At 42.7% G+C, this 21,372-nt stretch overlaps 1 protein-coding gene across 2 annotated transcripts in view; it reads left to right on the top strand.

The window, feature by feature from the left end:
* DOCK5 (dedicator of cytokinesis 5) overlaps positions 1-21,118 on the top strand; it is a 238,865-nt gene extending 217,747 nt beyond the window's left edge. For both annotated transcript variants that reach the window (XM_047762590.1, XM_047762591.1), the window contains 7 exons: positions 607-690; positions 1,380-1,517; positions 4,474-4,640; positions 17,003-17,171; positions 17,850-17,985; positions 19,260-19,363; positions 20,117-21,118. In XM_047762590.1, coding sequence (XP_047618546.1) covers positions 607-690; positions 1,380-1,517; positions 4,474-4,640; positions 17,003-17,171; positions 17,850-17,985; positions 19,260-19,363; positions 20,117-20,221 — 903 coding nt within the window. In that variant the 3' untranslated portion in view covers positions 20,222-21,118. The remainder of the gene's footprint in view (positions 1-606; positions 691-1,379; positions 1,518-4,473; positions 4,641-17,002; positions 17,172-17,849; positions 17,986-19,259; positions 19,364-20,116) is intronic.
* Positions 21,119-21,372: the final 254 nt, after the last annotated feature.

Raw genomic sequence — 21,372 nt, forward strand, 5'->3', positions numbered from 1 at the left:
TATTAATTTTTGGCTCTTTCTTTTATAAGATCTAGGCATGTAGTCTAATGAGTAACCTTCAGATATTATCATTTGGTCTTTTCTTAATTCTTTGGGGAAGTTATTTCATTTCATTTCATTTTGTGTTTTTATTTTGGCTGAACCTGCAGCATACAGAATTCCCAGGCCAGGGATCAAACTCGAGCCATGGCAGTGACCTGAGCCACAGCAGTGACGATGCCACATCCTTAACTGCTAGGCCACCAGGGAACTCCTGGGGAAGTTATTTCAGTGAATGATATTCTGCTGTGCTGATGATGATTATCTGATCTCTCTGTGTGTGTGTGTGTGTGTGTCTGTCTGTCTGTCTGTCCAGTGATTGTTAAGAATGTCCTCTTACTGGGAATTGCAAGATACCAGGAAGACGACACGATAGCCCATACCTTTTTGAATTGTCCACTCTGGTGGTTTTAGGGCCACCCCAGGAAAAGATGTTTCCTTAATCCTTCCTGCTTCATCAGACAGAAGACATTTTTCACCCTTCCAGGCATCCCTCCCTTTCCTTTTAGGATCAAATATACAAGTAGGATTGGGTTCTAATCAATACTTGCAATGCTCTGCTTTCAGGCTTTTTTTACAGAAAAGTACTTGCAGGAGCATCCTGAAGACCAGGAGAAGATTGAGCTGCTAAAGCGACTGATAGCTTTACAGGTGGGTTCAGGAAGTTGTGTGGTTGGACAGCTTCCCACACCCCATGGGCGGCCACAACACATGACACCACATATTCTCTAGGGCCTCCATCTACAAGCCCACTTTCAGGGTGGTTTTTTTTTTTTTCCCAACCCTTGCAATCACAACCTATCTATCTTTTTTTTTTCTATCTATTTATTAAATAGATAAATTTATTTATCTATTCAACATAGGAAGAACATTTCATTAGACTGCATGGTGTTGAGAAGGTCTTAGAGGGGAAATTAAACTCTGCACATTGCTTTTCTGGCTTATGTTTCCAGCTGTTGGCCCCACTTTCTCTCTCCCTCTCTCACTGTTTCTGTGAAGAGTGGGAGCAATCACAGCCCTGCAGTTCAGTCCAAGGCTGAAGCCTGTCCTTTTTCCTGCATTGAAAGCCCCCCCCCCCCGCCCCGGGCTCACATGGATGTGCCTTGCCTGTCACCCCTTCCCCGGGTCAGTTACTTGTATTCCCCCTGAGCAGACTCCTCCATCTTTGACCCAAGGGCGTCCAGTTCCCAAGCCCCACCCTGGGAAGCAGCATTTTCATTTGCTCCGTGCTGTGTGACCCGTTTATCTGTCCATCTCCACCCTCCATCCTTCCCCAGCCTCTGAGTCTGAATTGCCTTCTTCCTAAACCGTATCCCATCCCTCTCATGCCCTTTGTCCAGATGCCTCTGCTGACAGAGGGCATCCGCATCCACGGGGAGAAGCTGACAGAGCAGCTGAAGCCATTGCACGACCGGCTGTCCTCCTGCTTCCGGGAACTCAAGGAGAAAGTGGAAAAGCTCTATGGGGTTATAACGCTGGTAGGCTTTGGCTAAATGGCCTCTGAGCTTGTTCTGGTCTCTTTTGCCATGTATGATGTTGATCCATTTTTGGATGCTACCTGCGTCCAAGTAGCCTAGGAATGTGGAAGTTGGGGGAGTGGGCAGGAGAAGGCATAGTCTGCTTTTGATGACCTTCCACTGTTGTCATGTCAGATAGCAGTTCTCAAACTTGTTTTTTTGTTTTGTTTTGTTTTGTTTTTTTGTCTTTTTGTCCTTTTAGGGCCGTACCTGCAGCATATGGAGGTTCCCAGGCTAGGGGTCGAATCGGAGCTGTGGCCGCTGGCCTACGACAGAGCCACAGCATTGCGGGATCTGAGCCGTGTCTGCCACCTACACTGCAGCTCATGGCAATGTGGGATCCTTAACCCACTGAGTGAGGCTGGGGATTGAACCCGCAACTTCATGGTTCCTAGTCGGATTCATTTCTCCTGCCCCACAACGGGAATTCCAGTTCTCAGATGTGAATGACCGTCAGAACTACCTGGAAAGCTTATGAAAACACAGATTGCTGGGCCCCATCTGCTGGGTTTCTGATTCCGCTGGTCTGGGATGGGGCTTAACAATTTGCTTTTCTAGCATGTCCCCAAGTGGTGCTGGTCTGGGGACCACACTCAGAAAACCACACGGCCAGAAGTTGGGGTTTTCCTAATCCCAGGCACTGCTTATTCCTGTCCCGTCCAGCCCAACGCTTAGAGTCTTTATTTTTGGTGAAACGTTCATATCCTTCACACTTTTGAAGGGGAGAAAGAATTGTGAACTACATTTTACAATGCAGGTAGCAGATTGTGTGGGTTTTTTTTGTTTGTTTGTTTGTTTTTTTGTTTTTTGTTTTTTTTTGGGGGGGGATAGTTGCAACATATTTCTCAATTACAATTCTCTTTTTTCCTTCTGAGAAGTTGGGTGGTGGGGTACATGGGCTTGATGGTTTGCTTGATTCCAGCTTCATTTAGCTGCTCTTTTTAATTTTTTTTTGGCGGGGGGGCTGCAGCATGCAGCAGCTTAAAGTGGGATCTTAATTCCCAAACCAGGGATTGAACCCAGGCCACAGCAGTGAAAGGGCCAAATCCTAACCACTACACCACTGGGGAACTCCCTACTTGCTCATTTTAATATGAGTTTATCCTTTGCACTTCAAATGTCTTATTCTTGAACCCCAGGTTTATCAGAAATTCTCTTTCCTCCAATCAGAGCTCTGAATTTCTTTTCAAGGATTCTGGTCCCTATTCCCTTACCTCCTTCTCCATTACATTTTTCTCCAGAGTATGTTTTTGCTCATTTCTTTTAGTCATCCCAGAATTTAGTCACACCTTCCTGTGAATTTACCTACGAACCTACTGCCAGTTTAAAAGTTTTCTTTTAGGAAAATTTTCTTTTACACAAGTTCAGTGGCAGACTGTGGCTTTCACCTAATGAGTTTAGTTTTTATTAGATGCAGGCCAGTATTAACATTTGAGTTTGATAGGGTGGCCTCTGGGGATAATTGGTGCTACAGGAGACATTTCTTAGGAGAGTAGATCAGTGCTCCTTTACTTTCTAAGATTCACCAGAGTAAGCAACAGATTTAAAGTTTCATTCTAAAACTTTTCTTTTAGGGAATTCCTGTTGTGGCTCAGTGGGTTAAGAACCTGACATAGTGTCTATGAGGATGTGGGTTCAATCCCTGGCCTCGCTCAGTGGGTTATGGATCTTCCGTTGCCACAAGCTGCAGCATAGTTTGCAGATTGGCTTGGATCTGACGTTGCCATGGTTGTGGTGTAGGCCAGCAGCTGCAGCTCCAATTTGACCACTAGCCCGGAAACTTCCGTATGCCGCAGGGGTGGCCGTGAAAAGGGAAAAAAAAAAATGTTTTTAAGATAAAACTTTTCTCTTAGGCCCATATTCCAGTTTTTATTTTTAAAGGGCTAATGGAAGCTAAGTTGGAGAAGCAGACAGAGGATTTTTGCTATTTTATTAATGGGTAAAGAACATCTTGGTTTTCCTCTCTCATGTGTCTGGCAGAAAATAAGGGCAAATTTTTCTCTAGTCTTAGAAACAAGGTAGGTTTAACCGAAGTTGTATCTATTACGAATATAAGGGAGTGGGGGAGGGGTGAATGGAGAGGAGGGATGGATTGGGAGTTTGGGTTTAGCAGATGCAAATTATTATATATAGAATGATAAACAACACGGTCCTACTATATAGCACAGGAAATGATTTTTAACCTGTGATAACCATAATGGATGAGAATATGAAAAAGAATGTATATATGTGTATCACTGAATCACTTTGATATAGAGCAGAAACACAACATTGTGAGTCAACAATATTTCAGTGAAATAAATTAAAAAGTAAAGAGTTGGACTTCCCGTCGTGGCGCAGTGGTTAACGAATCTGACTAGGAACCATGAGGTCACGGGTTCGGTCCCTACCCTTGCTCAGTGGGTTAAGAATCCGACGTTGCCGTGAGCTGTGGTGTAGGTTGCAGACGAGGCTTGGATCCCGCATTGCTGTGGCTCTGGCGCAGGCCGGCAGCTACAGCTCCAATTGGACCCCTAGCCTGGGAACCTCCATATGCCACGGGAGCGGCCCTAGAAAAGGCAAAAAGACAAATAATAATAATAATAATTTTAAAAATAAAAAAAGTAAAGAGTTGTTTAAGATACCAAAAGTGAATTTGCAACCCAGACTTTAAAATGTCAGGATGCCGAGATATATAATTACAAAATATCTCACTGCATCATGTGATAATAAAGAAAACCAAAAGTCACCCAAATCTTTCAAACAACAACAAAAGAACATAAGTATTTGCCGTGTTTAGCAACTGCTGCACCCACCCATCAGAGTGGGGTTCCAGCCAAAACAGATGCTTGCTTGTCACATACCAACGGGGGACTGCGCCCCTTCACAGGGGCTGAATTCCAAGCCATCTAACCAGGAGGGGTCCTGTCTCCTTTAGCCACCGAACTTGACCGAGAGGAAACAGAGCCGCGCAGGATCCATCGTGCTCCCTTACATCATGTCGTCTACACTGCGGAGACTGTCCATCACCTCCGTGGCTTCCTCTGTGATCTCCACCTCTTCTAATTCCTCGGATAATGCTCCTTCCAGACCCGGGTCTGATGGGTAAGGGTCTGATCTTCAATTGCCAGGATAGATGGGGTAACTGGTAATGTTTGCCTTTGGTCACCAAAATGAGCCTTGGTCAAGGGAGATGCATCGTCTCTTTACAAGGAAAATAATTCAGAGTACTTGGGTGATTAGCCTTTGAGTCTTTCTTATCATCTTCCTCATGAGAAACACCATTATTTACATGATGGTAACATCAGTTAAAAAAAAAAAAACAAAAAACACCCATAATCCTATCACACCCTATCACCCCCCATTATATCCTATTTCATTTGTTTCGCAATAATTTCTAGTTATTGCTTGCTTTTTTTTTCATTATTTCAATTTTAAAAAATAATTTTTAAATTTATTTATTTTACAAACAGGCAGTATAATCACATATGAAATTTAAAAAGTACGAAAGGGAATACATGATGAAAAAATCTCCCAGAGTTCCCGTTGTGGCGCAGCGGAAACAAATCCGACTAGGAACCATGAGGTTGCAGGTTCGATCCCTGGCCTCGGTCAGTGGGTTAGGGATCCAGTGTTGCCGTGAGCTGTGGTGTAGGTCACAGACACGGCTCGGATCTCGCATTGCTGTGGCTGTGATGTAGTCCGGCAGCTGGAGCTCCTATTAGACCCCTAGCCTGGGAACCTCCATATGCCGGGGGTGCGGCCCTAAAAAAGCAAAAAAAAAAAAGGGAAAATTGTCCCACCAGTCCTTGATTCCCAACTCGTCAGTACCGCTCTCCAGAGACAGGTGATGTTAGCATTCAGGTTCTCATTCTTGGTGCCTTTCCAACAGCTTTATCTAGACCACAGCAGTTCCTAAGTATATATTCTTCTTCAAAAACTTTGACATATAAATGGCAGCATGTAATACTCCCTTTACCTTGTATTTTTCACTTACTAGATCTTGAAAATCATTCCATTTCAGAGCACAGATAACCTCTTTTCTTTGAGCTTCAGACATCTCATGTTATCTCTACAGCGCAGTGCACTCCATCACTGTCTATTGGTGGACGTTTAGTTGATTTAAGCCTTTACTATCACAGCAGTAATGGCAATGAGTAACCTTAAAAATATGTCATTTTGTAAATATTCAAGTATACCAGTATGAAAAAAATTCCGGAAGTGAAATTGCTCTGTCAAATAATATAACTGCAGTTTTCAAAATTATTCCTTTTTTTTTTTTTTTTTTAAGGCCACACCCATGGCATATGGAAGTTCCCAGGCTAGGGGTCGAATTGGAGCTGTAGCCGCAGGCCTGTGCCCCAGCCACAGCCATATCAGATCCAGGCCTCGACTGCAACCTACAGCACAGCTCCCGACAACGACGGATCCTTAACCCACTGATCGAGGCCAGGGATCAAACCTGCAACCTCATGGTGCCCGGTCAGATTCATTTCTGCTGCGCCACAGGAACTCCCTAAACTGACTTCCATGGAGATTATACTCCTTCGCAGTCCCACTGGCAATACACAAGGGTGCCTGATCACCCACACTTGTCACCAAATTGTACTATCAGGCCTTCTAATTTGTGCCAATCTGATAGGGGGAAAGTATTTTCTTGGCATTGGATTTTTGTCCTGTCCTGTTTTGTTTTTATTGCATTTCTCTCATTTTGTATGGAGTGAGTATCTTTTCATTTGTTTAGTAGCTGGTGTGTATTTTCTTTTCTGTGAACTGTGGTCAGATATTTTGTGTCCGTTTTCTATTGGATATTGGCCCTTTGTCTGTGATATGAGTTGAAATATTGCCTCTAGTTTTTCCTTGTTTTTTTTTTTTTTTTAACTTTGCTGCTAATTTTTTATTAAGCTATACTGACTTTTTTAATGCAGTCAAATAAGTTAGTATTTGATTTTATGGCCTCTGGGTTTTATATCATAATTCAAAACCTTCTTTAAGACTACAAAAAACTGATTTTAGGGTTTCACTGTTTACAATAAAATCTGTGGTTCTTTAGAATTTATTCTGATATAAAGTGTGATGTATACAGCCAACTTCTTTCCCTATGGGGCTACCCAATTCTCCCTATTACATTTAGTGGGCAAACCATCTTTTCTCTACTGATTTGAAATGTTGGTCTTATAAAAAAAAATCAAACTCTAATGTATTTAGTCCATTCATGGACTTTTCCCCAGTTTCTTAGATCTACCTATGTGGTTCATGCACATAGGGAGATTAGTATAAATTTAATTACTGTAAATTTAAGGATTCTTAATTTCTAGTAATGCTTTTTCAGAATTTATCTGGGTTTTTTTGGTTTTTTTATTTTTTTGTTTTTTTCTTTTTAGGGCCGTACCCACGGCATATGGAAGTTCCCAGGCTAGGGGTCAAATCTGAACTGCATCTGCAACCTGTACCTTAGCTCACAGCAACACTGGATCCTTAACCCACTGAGCAGGGCCAGGGATCCAACTCTCAACCTCATGGATGCTAGTCTGTTTCATTACTGCTGTGCCACTGTAGGAATTCCTATCCGGTTGATTTTATTCATTGCTCATTTTTGGATTAACTTGTTTGGAATCCTATTGTTTATCAGGATATGTTAAATTTATGGACTAAAATTTATGGGTTTTTGATGTTAAGCCTTTCTTGCCAGAAATATGGAGTGCCTTTCCATATGGTCAAAAGTAAAGTATTTTTAAGGAGTGAATTTATAATTGTGTTCAAGTGGAAAAGCATGTACTATTTTGTGCCATACTGCTCCATTTAATATACATGATGAGTCTTTAGCATTATTGTGTATTTTATTGTTGTCACTTGACTCAGCACTTATTTGTTATTTTGTAATTCCATGTTATAATAATTATACCACAAAAATAACCTGTCCAAATGGCCTTCTACCTGGAAATCAAATGTTTATTATTTCCTAAATGATTTATCCATCTATTTCCACTGACATATGTATTTTTACATTGTTGGCATTTAGAGCACAGATGTAGTTTGGTAACTTGCTTCTCCTCTTTGTCATTTTATTATAAGCATTTGCCATTGTTGCCTTTTTTTTCTTTTTTTTTCTCTTTTTGCCTTTTCTAGGGCCACATTCATGGCATATGGAGGTTCCCAGGCTAGGGGTCCAATCAGAGCTGTAGCCACCGGCCTACACCACAGCCACAGCAATGCAGGATCCAAGCCGCGTTTGTGACCCACACCACAGCTCACAGCAATGCCGGATCCTTAACCCACTGAGCAAGGCCAGGGATCAAACCCACAACCTCATGGTTCCTAGTCGGATTCGTTAACCACTGCACCACGATGGGAACGCTGCCATATAATTTTATTAATCATTTTTGTTGGCTCTCTACCATTGCATCATATGAATGTGCCAAAACTAAATTTTCTCCCTATTATAGAATATTTAAGCTGTATCATTTCTATACAGATAATCATAAAAATTCCTTATAAACCTAAGATGAAAACATTTAGGTGGTATCAGTTATAAAATACATTTATATTATTAAGAATTGTAGCAAACACATGTGTAGATATGTTGTAGTTACTTAGGATGTATTCTCAGATCACTTCTTGGCCTTTAGTTGAGATTAAGTGTAGGATGCATTTCCAGAGGCAGATATTACTCAGAGGGAGAGATTCTTTCTGCACTTCTTGATATCATAGAAATGTCAGTGTGTAATGCCCTACACTGTATGAGTGACTATATAGTTTTTCATAATATATTTATCCATATTAGGTATTTGTACTATTTTCAATCTTTTGAATTCCTAAATATTAAATAATACCTACTTTTTTTTTTTTTTTGGTCTTTTTAGGCCCTAGCCCACAGCATATGTAGGTTCCTGGGTTAGCAGTCAAATTGGAGCTGGAGCTGGTGGCCTATGCCACAGCCATAGCAATGTGGGATCCAGACCTCGTCTGTGACCTACACCACAGGTCACAGCAATGCCCTATCCTTAACTCACTGAGTGAGGCCAGGGATCGAACCTGTGTCCTCATGGATACTAGTCAGATTTGTTTCCGCAGAGCCACAATGGCAACTCCAAATAATACCTACTTTGGAGTTCCCACTGTGGCTCAGTGAGTTAAGAACCCAACTAGTATCCATGATGATACAGGTTCAATTCCTGGCCTCACTCAGAGGGTTAAGGATCCAGCATTGCCGCAAGCTGTGCCATAAATCTCAGATGCGGCTCGGATACCATGTTGCTGTGTCTGTGGTATAGGCTGGCAGCTGCAGCTCCAATTTGACCCCTAGCCTGGGAACCTCCACATGCTGCAATTGCGGCCCTAAAAAGCAAAAAAACAAAAACAAAAACAAAAACAAATTCCCTGCTGATTACTGGGTGTGGCATATGTAAATGGTCGCTCCTTTCTTGGTGGGATGTATCTATCCTATTTGGCACATGGTAGGCTGAGGCCCAGAAAGAATTCCTTTATGAAACACAGTGCAGTGTGTTAAGGGAAGCCAAAAGGGACTGCAGAGCAGGCCGCTCAGTACATGCTCGCAACGCCTACCTAGTAGGGGCCCATACCAAAATTAATCTTGAGTGTTTCAGGAAAATCACTGAAGTAGTCAATATAAGAAAAAAATACAACACAAACACTGTGGGACTAAAATATCATCATTTTATGGCTTAGTTTGGTTCCTAATTAGGCCCTACTGAAACTCACATCTTTTCCTGTCAATCTGGTGACCCACAGTCACTTACTTTAGTTCTTAGCCTCTCAGGTAAAGTGATAATAGAACCAGTAGAATCTTGGGTTGGGTTGTTGTTTTTTTCTCTCTAAACAATTACCTTTTTTTTTTTTTTTGTCTTTTTGCCTTTTTAGGGCCACATGCATGGCATATGGAGGTTCCCAGGCTAGGGGTCTAATGGGAGGTACAGCTGCCGGCCTACACCACAGCCACAGCAACACCAGATCCGAGGCGCATCTGCGACCCACACCATAGCTCACAACAATGCTGGATCCGTAACCCACTGAGCGAGGCCCGAGATGGAACCCAAAACCTCACGGTTCCTAGTCGGATTCATTTCCACTGCGCCACAATGGGAACTCCAACAATTACTATCTTTTTTAATTTTTTATTTTTCATTGAAGTATAGTTGATATACAGTTTTATACCAATTTCTGCTGTACAGAAATGTGACCCAGTCATGCATAATGTATACATTCCCTTTCTTATCTTCCATCATGTGTCTATCCCAAGAGATTGGATATATAGTTCCCTATGCTATACGGTAGGACCTTATTGTTTATCTATTCTAAATGTAATAGTTTGCATCTATTAACCCCAAACTTAGTCCATTCCACTCCCTCCCCCTCACCCTCCCCCTCGGCAACCACAAGTCTGTTCTCTGTGTCTGTGAGTCTGTTTCTGTTTTGTAGATACTGTGCAATGTATTTGATTCCACATATAAGTGATATCATATGGTATTTGTCTTTCTCTTTCTGACTTATTTCACTCAGTATGAGAATCTCTAGTTGCATCTATGTTGCTGTAAATGACATTTTTTCATTCTTTTTTATGGCTGAGTTGTACTCCATGTCTTGGCTATTGCGAATAGTGCTATGATGAACATATGCCTTTTTCAATTGTAGTTTTGTCTGGATATATGCCCAGGAGTGGGATTGTTGGATCATACGGTAGTTCTATATTTAGTTTTCTGAGGAACCTCCATACTGTTTTCCATAGTGTTTATCCAATTTACAATCATACCTGCAATGTAGGAGGGTTCCCTTTTCTCCACACCTTCTCCAGCATTTGTTATTTGTAGACTTGTTAATGATGGCCATTCTGACTGGTGTGAGGTGGTACCTCTTAGTAGTATATCTAATAATAAGCGATGTTGGACATTTTTTCATGTGCCTGCTGGCCATCCATATTCTTTGGAGAAATGTCTGTTTAGGTCTTCTGCCCATTTTTCAATTGGATTGTTTGTTTTTTTGATGTTGAGTTGTATGAGTTGTTTTTATATTTTGGAGATTAAGCCCTTGTTGGTTGTATCATTTGCAACTATTTTCTCCCATTCCATAGGTTGTCTTTTCATTTTGTTTATGATTTCCTTTGCTGTGCAAAAGCTTGTCAGTTTGATTAGGTCCTTTTTTTAATTTTTGTTTTTATTTCTATTGCCTTGGGAGACTGACCTAGGAAAACATATCTAAGGTTTATGTCAGAATGTTTTGCCTGTGTTCTCTTATAGGAGTTTTATGGTGTTATGATTTATGTTTAAGTCTTTAACCCATTTTGAGCTGATTTTTGTGCAGGTGTGAGGGTGTGTTCTGGTTTCATTGGTTTACATGCAGCTGTGCAGTTTTGCCAGCACCAGTTGCTGAAAAGATTGTCTTTTTCTCATTTAATATTCTTGCCTGCTCTTTTTTTTTTTTTTTTTTTGGCCTTTCTAGGGCCACACCTACAGCATATGGAGGTTCCCAGGCTAGGGGTCCAATCGGAGCTATACCTGCCAGCCTACACAAGAGCCATGGCAATGCAGGATCCGAGCCATGTCTGGGACCTACACCACAGCTCATGGCAATGCTGGATCCCTAACCCACTGAGTGAGGCCAGGGATCGAACCCACATTCTCATGAATGCTAGTCCGGTTCATCACCCACTAAGTCATTACAGGAACTCCCTAATTCCTGCCTCCTTTGTTGAAGATTAATTGATGGTAGGTGTCTGGGTTTATTTCTGTGCTCTCTTTTGTGTTCTATTGATCCGTATATCTGTTTTTGTACTGATACCACACTGTCTGGATTACTATAGCTTTGTAATAGTGTCTGAAGTCTGGGAGAGTTATGCCTCCTGCTTTGTTCTTTTTCCTCAGGATCGCTTTGGCAATTCTGGGTCTTTTATGATTCCATGTAAATTTTTGGATTATTTGTTATAGTTCTGTGAAAAATGTCATGGGTAATTTGATAGGGATCACATGAAATCTTTAGATTGTTTTGGATAGTATGGCCATTTTAACAATATTAATTCTTCTAATCCAGGAGCATGGGATATCTTTCCATTTCTTTGAAAGATTCCTTTTTAATTTCCTTTATTAATGTTATATAGTTCTTAGCATGTAAGTCTTTCACCTCTTTGGTCCCTGACCAATTACTATTTGAAGTGATTCTTTTTTTTTTTTGGTTGTGCCAGTGGCATGTGGAAGTTCCCAGAACAGGATCAAACCGGTACCACAGCAGTGACACTAGGTCCTTAGTGATACTTTTTGTTTGATTTGGTTTGGTTGGTTTTAAGAATGAGGAGAATGTTTTTTGGAATTTAGTTCAACGATTTTTTTTTTTTTAAGTCTTTTTAGGGCCACTCCCATGGCATATGGACATTCCCAGGCTAGGGGTCAAATTGGAGTTGTAGCTGCTGGCCTATGCCACAGCCACAGCAATGCAGGATCTGAGCTATGTCTGCGACCTACACCACAGCTCATGGTAATGCCAGATTCTTAACCTGCTGAGCAAAGCCAGGCATCAAACCTGCCTTCTTATGGATGCTAGTCAGATTTATTTCGACTGAGCCACAACGGGAACTCTGATATTTGTTTATCTGATATTATTTATCTGATAGATTTCAGATAAATAATAGTGAGTGGCTTCTCACTTAAGTATACTAACAATTGGAAAACCAAAAAAAAAAAATGCAAATTCAGACATATAATCTTTAAAAAAGTAATAATAAAAGATGATCCATGAAAGGAGAGGGTGATTTGAAATAAGAAAAAAGAATTGTACTCTAGAAGTATTTTCCATTTTGACTCTCCTAGTTTCTTAACCAGACTTCCTTTGTACTTTCTCTTCCCATGTCGTCACAGAAGAAGGCAAGATAATTTGTAGAAAGGGAATCCTAAGTATTAAAAGGCTTACAATGGAGTTCCCGTCGTGGCGCAGTGGTTAACGAATCCGACTAGGAACCATGAGGTGGCGGGTTCGGTCCCTGCCCTTGCTCAGTGGGTTAACGATCCGGCGTTGCCGTGAGCTGTGGTGTAGGTTGCAGACGCGGCTCGGATCCCGTGTTGCTGTGGCTCTGGCGTAGGCCGGTGGCTACAGCTCTGATTCAACCCCTAGCCTGGGAACCTCCATATGCCGCAGGAGCGGCCCAAGAAATAGCAACAACAACAGCAACAACAACAAAAAGACAAAAGACAAAAAAAAAAGGCTTAAAATGACCTAGGACGGATATCAACCAAATACAGTGAATGAATCTTGTCTGGATCCTGACTCAAATAAATCACTTGCCAAGAAAAAAAAAATATGAGACAGGAAATTTGAACATTGAGTGGATGTTTGATGAAATGAAAAAATTATTCATTTTTTAGGAATGATTTTGGGACTGTAGTTATGTTATAAAGATGATCCCTGGCCTTATAGAGATATGCATTGAAATATTTATAGATGAAATGCTATGACATCTAAGAATCACTTCCAAATCATCCAGTGAAGAGCAAGGACTCTGAATGGGAGTGTATAAGAAATAAGATTGCAGTTCTCATCGTGGCACAGCCAAAACAAATCTGACTAGGAACCATGAGTTTGCTGGTTTGATCCCTGGCCTCGCTCAGTGGGTTAAGGATCTGACATTGCTATGAGCTGTCGTGTAGGTCATAGATGTGGCTCGGATCTTGGATTGCTGTGGCTATGGCATAGGCCAGCACTTGTAGCTCTGATTAGACCCCTAGCCTGGAAACCTCCATATGCTGTGGATATGGCCCTAAAAAGCAAAAAAGAAAGGAAAAAAAAATAAATAAGATTGACCATGACCCTAATCACTGTCGATACTGACTAAATGTATACATGAGAGTTTATTATAGTCTCTCCACCTTTTTTTTTTGTCTTTTTTTTGTCTTTTTTAGGGCTGCACCCATGGCATATGGAGGTTCCCAGGCAAGAGGTCGAATCGGAGCTGTAGCTGCTGGCCTACATCACAGCCACAGCAACGCCGGATCCTTATTAACTCACTGAGCGAAGCCAGGGATCGAACCCGCAACCTCATGGTGCCTAGTCGGATTTGCTAACCACTGAGCCACGATGGGAACTCCAGTCTGAAATTTTCCATAATCAACTGTAAAAGAAGTCATTGTCCCCTCTAAGCATCTCATTTTAATATTGACATATTTAGTAATTAGTGATACTAAACTTTTAAAAAATGACATGGATTTCTTTTTTGTGATATACCTGTTTATATCCTTTGACAGTTTTTAAAAATTGAACTACTCATATTTTTTTTAATTTCTAAAAGTTTCATGTATTAATGATATTTTCCATCTAAAATATGTACAGCAAGTAGTTTTCATTTACAAGTGATGCTTTCTGCCAAACCGAAGCTTTTAATTTTTTTTTTTTTTAGCTTTTAATTTTTAAACGCTTAAAGCTGGTAGCTGTTTTTCAGTTGTCTTATTCCATACCGAAGATTTAAAAAAACAAAACAAAAAAGCTTTTAGAGCAATTTTAGCTTCACAGCAAGACTGAGGGGAAAGTATAGAATTCTCATACATCTCTGTCCCCACACCCCACCCAGACATGCTCAGCATCACCTGCCATCAGCCTCCAGCACCTGAATGATACATTTGTTACAACTAATGAACCTACATTGACTGAGTACAATCTCAGTGTCTATAGCTTGTGTCTGAAGCTTACTTTAGGGTTCACTCCTGGTGGTATACATGCTGAGTTTTAATAAATATATTTACCATTGCAGTATCTAGTTTAACTGCCCTAAAAATCACTATCCCTCCAAACTTTTAATTTTTACAGAGTAAAATCTACCAAATTTCAGAGTTCCCTGGTGGTTCAACAGGCTAAGGATCCAGCATTGTCACAGCTGTCAGTCTGCTTATGGCTGTGGTGCAGGTTGGATCCCTGGCTTAGTAATTTCTATGTGCCATGGTTCTCCCCCCTAAAAAAAAAATCTACCAATTCGTAGTTAAACTAGAACTTATTAAATACCCATTCAGAAGCTGTAAGCAATATACATCAGAAGAATAGATTTTTTAACCCTCCTCTTTTTTATTTACATTTTGCTCTCTCCATCTCTACCCCTTCCCCTCACTCTACCATCTGAGAATGGCTTGCATACATCATGGCTACAGAACAAACAGATTGTCTTATTGTAACCACATACCACATGCAGTTCCGCTTATAAATTAAGGAAATGTGACGTTGACACAATGCTTTAAGCTTACAACTCATATTCTAGTTTTACTAGTTGTCTCAGTGAGGCCTAATAGCAATTTCTGGTGCAGAATCCAGTCAGGATCACATATTGTATTTAGCCATGTCCTTTTATTCTTTCCTATTCTTTTTGTCTTTTTTTAGGGCTGCATCTGTGGCATATGGAAGTTCCCAAGCTAGGGGTCAAATTGGAGCTGCAGCTGCCAGCCTATACCACAGCCACCGCAATGCAGGATCTGAGCTGCATCGGCGACCTATGCCACAGCTCACCACAAATGCCGGATCCTTGACTCACTGAGCAGAGCCAGGGATCAAACCCGCATCCCCAAGGATACCAGTCAGGCTTGTAACCTGCTGAGCCACAGCGGGAACTCCTCTTTATTCATTAATCTGAAATCATTTCATTGGCTTTTTCTTGTCTTTCATAAAGCTGACATTTTTGAAGATATGAACCAGTTATTTTTCAAAGTTTGTTTGTTTGTTTATTTGGTCTTTTTGTCTTTTTAGGGCCACACACTCGGCATGTGGAGGTTCCCCAGCTAGGGGTCCAATTGGAGCTGTAGCCACTGGCCTACACCACAGCCACAGCAACGCAGGATCCAAGCCATGGCTGAGACCTACACCACAGCTCACAGCGGATCCTTAACCCACCGAGCGAGGCCAGGGATCAAACCTGTGTCCTCATGAATGCTAGTCAGGTTCATTAACTGCTAAGCCATGATGGGAACTCCTATATAATTTTTTTTTTGTCTTTTTGCCATTTCTTGGGCCACTCCCACAGCATATGGAGTTTCCCAGGCTAGGGGTCTAATCGGAGCTGTAGCTGCCAGCCTACGCCAGAGCCACAGCAACGCAGGATCCAAGCCACGTCTGCAACCTACACCACAGCTCATGGCTACGCCAGATCGTTAACCCACTGAGCAAGGCCAGGGATCAAACCCACAACCTCATGGTTCCTCGTCGGATTCGTTAACCACTGCGCCACGATGGGAACTCCTCCTATATAATTCTTTTTTATGTGGGTTTGTCTGATATTTCCTCCTGCTTGGGATTCAGGTTATACATTTGTGTGTGATGTGTCCTCTTCCAATATCATATCCAGAAGCACATGACCCATTTGTCCCTTGTTGGTGATGCTAAGTATCATGTGTTTAAGATTTTATCCATTTTCTTTTCTATTTTTAAAATAATACTTACTGTTTTTGCCTTTGCAATTAATAAGCAATTTACAGGGCGCTATTTTGAGACTCTCCTGTTTCCCATCAGACTCTTCCCCCTCTAAAGCATCTAATCATGGTTCTTGAATGAATCCATTTTCACTATGGTGCTTGAAAATCTACCCCTGTAATTGAAAAAACATTTGGGAAGTATTCATATATGCTAGGCACTGTTGTAAGCATTTTGTAATCACCCTATGAGGGAGATACTATTATTATCTCCATTGCACAGATAAGGAAACTGAGAAATGAAAACATTATCTGCCTTAGGTCAGCCAGCAACTAAGTGTATGTAGGATTTGAACCCAGGCTGTAGGGCTCCAGAGCAGGTGCTTTTATTCCCTATGTAAAGCTGCCTATTCATTTTACTATGGGAACTTCATCTTTACCTCTAAGTTTAACACGACCTTGCCTTTCTGGGATAAGATAAATATTCACTAGCGTTTTCTTTCCATACTTGGATGGTCTCATTTCTGTACATATAGACCTTGAAATACTCAATTGGCAGTTGGAAATCCAGGTTTTTTTTCTTTTTTTAAATGATTTTTGTTTTTTCCATCATAGTTGGTTTACAGTGTTCCGTCAATTTTCTACTGTGCAAAGTGACCCAGGCATACATATGTATACATTCTTTTTTCTCACATTATCATGCTCCATCACAAGTGACTAGATATAGTTCCCAGTGCTATACAGCAGAACCTCATTGCTTATCCCTTCCAAATGCAGTAGTTTGCATCTATTAACCCCAGATTCCCAGTCCATCCTACTTCCTCCCCGCCCACTTGGCAACCACAAGTCTATTCTCAAAGTCCATGCATTTCTTTTCTGTGGAAAGGTTCATTTGTGCCATATATTAGATTCCAGGTATAAGTGATATCATGTGGTATTTGTCTTGGAACTTGAGATTTAGAACTTGAGAAGGAAGCCACGGTCAGTTCAGTTGAGGAGTCCTATCCCGGGTTTTTGGAAGTCAGTCTTGTCTGTCTGCTGATGAGTGTTTTCTAACTTTGTCCTGGTTATGGCTGATAGGTCAATCCTGGAGCCGCTTTTGGAGCGCAGGGCCTCGTCCGGGGCCAGAGTCGAAGATCTGTCACTCAGAGAGGACAGTGAGAACCGGATCGGCAAGTTCAAGAGAAAAGACTGGAGTCTGAGCAAGTCCCAGGTCATAGCAGAGAAAGCACCAGAACCTGATCTGCTGGTAAAATAATAACAACAACAACAATAATAATAAGCCCCATAAGGTTTGCAAAGCTTTCCCAGTATCCAGGCCTTTCACCCTTCCCCTCTCAGCTGTGAGTGACCAGATGCAAGCCTAGCGCAGTGTCTCAGGAAGCAGCAGCCCATGGTAGGGTCACATCTCAGACTGTGCTCAGAAAAGCGTGCACAGAGATCAGAGGCTCGAAGTCAGTAATGGCACAAGATTTACCCACAGGGCAAACATGTGGGTTGATGCTTGGAGTTGTGGTTCTCACCACTGTGTTCCATGAGTCCGTCCAAATATGGTCATTTCCCTTGTTTCAGCTTTAAAAAAAGTAAAAGGTACTTTTTCCTTCCTAAGCCACATCAAGGTGTCAAGTGTGACAGGACCAGCTGTCCCTGGAGAATCAGGGTGGCTCATTTCCAACCTAAATGACACAGTCCAGCTGTGATTAAAATCAAGTCCATGGCCTGCCAGAAAATAGCCTATGGTTCGCTGCTTCCCTATGAGAGCCATGGTGTCCCCCACATGCCAGTGTGGTAAGCGGAGAGAGGGCTTCTGGAATTTTGCCCTTCAGCAATTTCTACTCTGCAGACAAGGTTGTTCCAAGCATTGACCGCAGTTCAGCCTTCCTCACCGTGAGAATATTTTGCTGTGTTTCCTCCCTCACCCCACTAGAGCCCAGCCAGAAAAGCACAAAGGCCAAAGAGTCTCCAGCTGTCGGACAGTCGGCTGACACCGTTTCACGGCTCTTCTCCTCAGCCAACAGCCCTGAGCCCACCTCCACTCACTCCTAAATCAACCAGGACCCTGAGTAAGTTCTCCTGTAGAGACCCCTCATACTCATTTTACTAGAGCATGGAGGATGCTGATGAATCTGGACCATTTTTAATCAAAGTAGCAGCAAGGTACATGAGATTTTCATAACGGTGGTGCAGTTCAGTGGTAGTGGGTATAATTCAATTAGATGAGGGCTTGGCAAGGAGTCCTTAGGTTGCTAAACTAAAGGCACTGAATTTTTCGGTACCGGGATCCACTGTACCATTTGTATCCCTGACCCTTCAGTACAGGGTCTCACTGCCCCTTTTCCAACTGTGGCCTAAAGAGGTAGATCCAGACTAGGACTAGAAAGGGAGCAATTTAGGAACTATTGGGGAGGTAGCCGTGTACTTTATATAGAGCAGTGTCCAAAATAAGGACAAGAAGTAGACCTCTTCCTTGTACTACTTCCAGTCCAGCTTGGGGAATCAGCAGTACACGGTGCCTGAGAAGAATTAGAAGGTCTCCTTAGTACAAAGGAATGATGGAGGGGAAACCATCCCATCACATGGGAGACAGTCGTCAGCCAAGAGTCAGAGATAATCAGGTGTTCCCGTCATGGCACAGTGGAAACAAATCTGACTAGGAACCATGACGTGGCAGGTTCGACCCCTGGCCCCGCTCAGTGGGTTAAGGATCTGGCGTTGCCGTGAGCTGTGGTGTGGGTCACAGACGCGGCTCCGATCTGGCATTGCTGTGGCTGTGGTGTAGGCCAGCAGCTGTATCTCTGATTGGACTCCTAGCCTGGGAACCTCCCTATGCCATCCTCCATAGGGTGCGGCCCTAAAGAGACAAAAGACAAAAAAAAAAAAGAGTCGGAGGTAATCAGATGGGTTTTCCTGGAGGAAGTGGATATTGCACCCCTTAAATGATAAAACTCTAGCAGTTCGATTTAATCATTGTTTATTGACGACCTCATATAGGATAGATGGATGCTTTTTCTAAGCACTTGGAATGTATCACAGAACAGAGTCATACCCTCATTTCTAGAAAACAGTCTCATCTTCCCCTTAATAGGAAAAACCTTAAACAAAACATGGAATTGTTTTGCTTACGAACTTCCTATGAAGCCTTCTGGTGAGTGAAGGTGCTCCATTATGTCCCAAGGGGCAACAGGTCTTCTTCATTCCATCCACAGGAACCGTCCAAAGGGACCCTAACAATTTGATTGATCAGATTGGTGTAGGTGTGAGAGTGACCAGCAGAAGTTACATGAGATTCCTTGATGAATTCTCCTCTCTAACATGATCTACTTTATGTTATTCCCAGGCTCCCCATCGTTGCAGACAGATGGGCTGATGACAGCTGCTGTCCCACCACCCCCTCCCCCCAAAAGCAAGCCCTATGAGAGCAGCCAGAGGAACTCCACAGAGGTAGGGGGGCAACGGCCAACACTGGGGCCAGAGAGCACATACCACTCATCGGAATACTATATTGGATTTCCCAAGATTTATATTAGGCACATTTTCCTATAGATGTTCATTCTAATCATTTCTTGGTTCAATCCTAAAACTGTAAAAGAGAGGGGAGTTTTCAATGGGAAGGAACACTATACAAGCAAACCTTTCATCCGATTGAATGTACCTCTCCCTGGGTCCAGGGGAGTGAATTAAGAAGTGAGTTCTGGAGTTCTTGCCAGGGCTCAACAGGCTTGGTAGTGTCTCTGCAGCACCAGGATGTGGGTTCAATCCCTGGCACAGTGGATTAAGGGATCCAGTGTTGCTGTAACTGTGACAGAGGTCACCACTGTAGCTCAGATCTGATCCCTGGCCCAGGAACTCCATTGGCCATGGGGATTCACATTTGAGGAGTTTTGAGTAAGTGACAGTCATTCTGGAAGGGCTTCTGAAGGCTTAACTTCCTTCACTCAACACATTTATTGAGTCTCTACTATATTTATAGACCAAGTACCCAAGTATTGGGGATATAGCAGTGTTGGTGTGTATCTGATTAACACAAGGGAAAAGGGGGAGATTCCATCAGTCCTGCTACCCTTTTCACCTTGCAAAGGCTGGGTAGATAAACTCAGGTCAATAAGAAGTGCAGGCAGAGGGTTGGAAGTGAGGAGGAGGGGGCAGAATTAGGACACTAAGACTCATCGCTCCTTCGTGTGTCTGCCCCACCAGGTGGCGCCCCCACTGCCTGTCCGCAGAGACGCCAAAGCCCCACCCCCACCACCTCCCAAAGCTCGGAAATCTGGCATCCTTTCTGCTGAGCCTGGATCCCAGTAAGGATCTCCTTCTCTCTCTGGAACTCTTGAGCGCCTTGGACCACTGACGCCTGAGAGCTGGCCTCCAGGAGGCAGGATCCTCATTGCAAGGCTCCTGCTGGCTGCCTTTCCTGATTTGGGATTGAAGTTCACCAGCTCAAAAATGGGTTTTGTTCTTTTGAAAACTTCTCAGCTTGAGGCCTGAGGCCATGCTCTATCGCCTCCAGTCCACGTGGAATTCTAGAATTGGCCATGACACCCCAGCCTCCAACACAGTGACACTGGGGGCTACAAAAGCCTGGATCCGTTCTTTAGTGGGGGTGGTGGAGCCATCCCAGGAACCTCCTTGGAGGAATTTCTTGCTTTGCTTCTGAAAAGCTGCGCTTATTAAGACTTTGTTTTCCCACGCGGATGTACCCTATTTCCTGTGACGTATTTGAAGAGACTGAGATCGAGGATTTTGGAAGCTGGAATAATCTGTCTTTCTGAGACCGACTGTGTCTCTTTTGCAGAAAAGAACATCTTTTGAATGGAGATCGGCTGCTTCCAAGTATGAACGACAGTCATTGAAAAACCGTGGACTCGGTCATAGCCCTGAGCTCCTGTGTCCCTCCCACACCTCCCTGTGGTGTGGGAGAGCTGCCCCCGACCGCCCTCCCATCCCCAGGAGTCCCTCACACTCCCAACTAATGTCCCTTACTGCACAGCAGTCACTCCATCCTACCATGGACTCCGGAAGCTCTTTCTTTTATATACAGTTTCTTGTCCTGTTACCTCCTCTGAGCTCAGATCACTGGATATGAGGGACTTAGACGCCCGGATTCAGCAGCCTCTCTTCAGATCCCATTGGGATGGCTCAGCGGCCCCTGTCTGCGACCTGATTTTACCCTGGAGAATACAGTGCAATATCTCTCTTTGATTATTTATTCCTCTTGATTATGGGATTAATTTGATTACATGCTTATGATATTAATGTCAATATTCTCAGAAGAAAAAGTGGGGTGATTTGGGAGTTCCCTGCTGGCCTCTTGGTTAAGGATCTGGCATAGTCACCGCAGAGGCTCAGGTCACTGCTGTGGCTCAGGTTTGATCCCTGGCCTGGGAACTTCCACATGCCTAGAGCACAGCCTCTAAAAAAGAAAAAAAAAAGGGGGGGGGGTGATTTTAGAGGAT

The sequence above is a fragment of the Phacochoerus africanus genome, chromosome 15, assembly GCF_016906955.1.
Source record: "Phacochoerus africanus isolate WHEZ1 chromosome 15, ROS_Pafr_v1, whole genome shotgun sequence".
In the NCBI taxonomy this organism is placed as follows: Eukaryota; Metazoa; Chordata; class Mammalia; order Artiodactyla; family Suidae; genus Phacochoerus; species Phacochoerus africanus.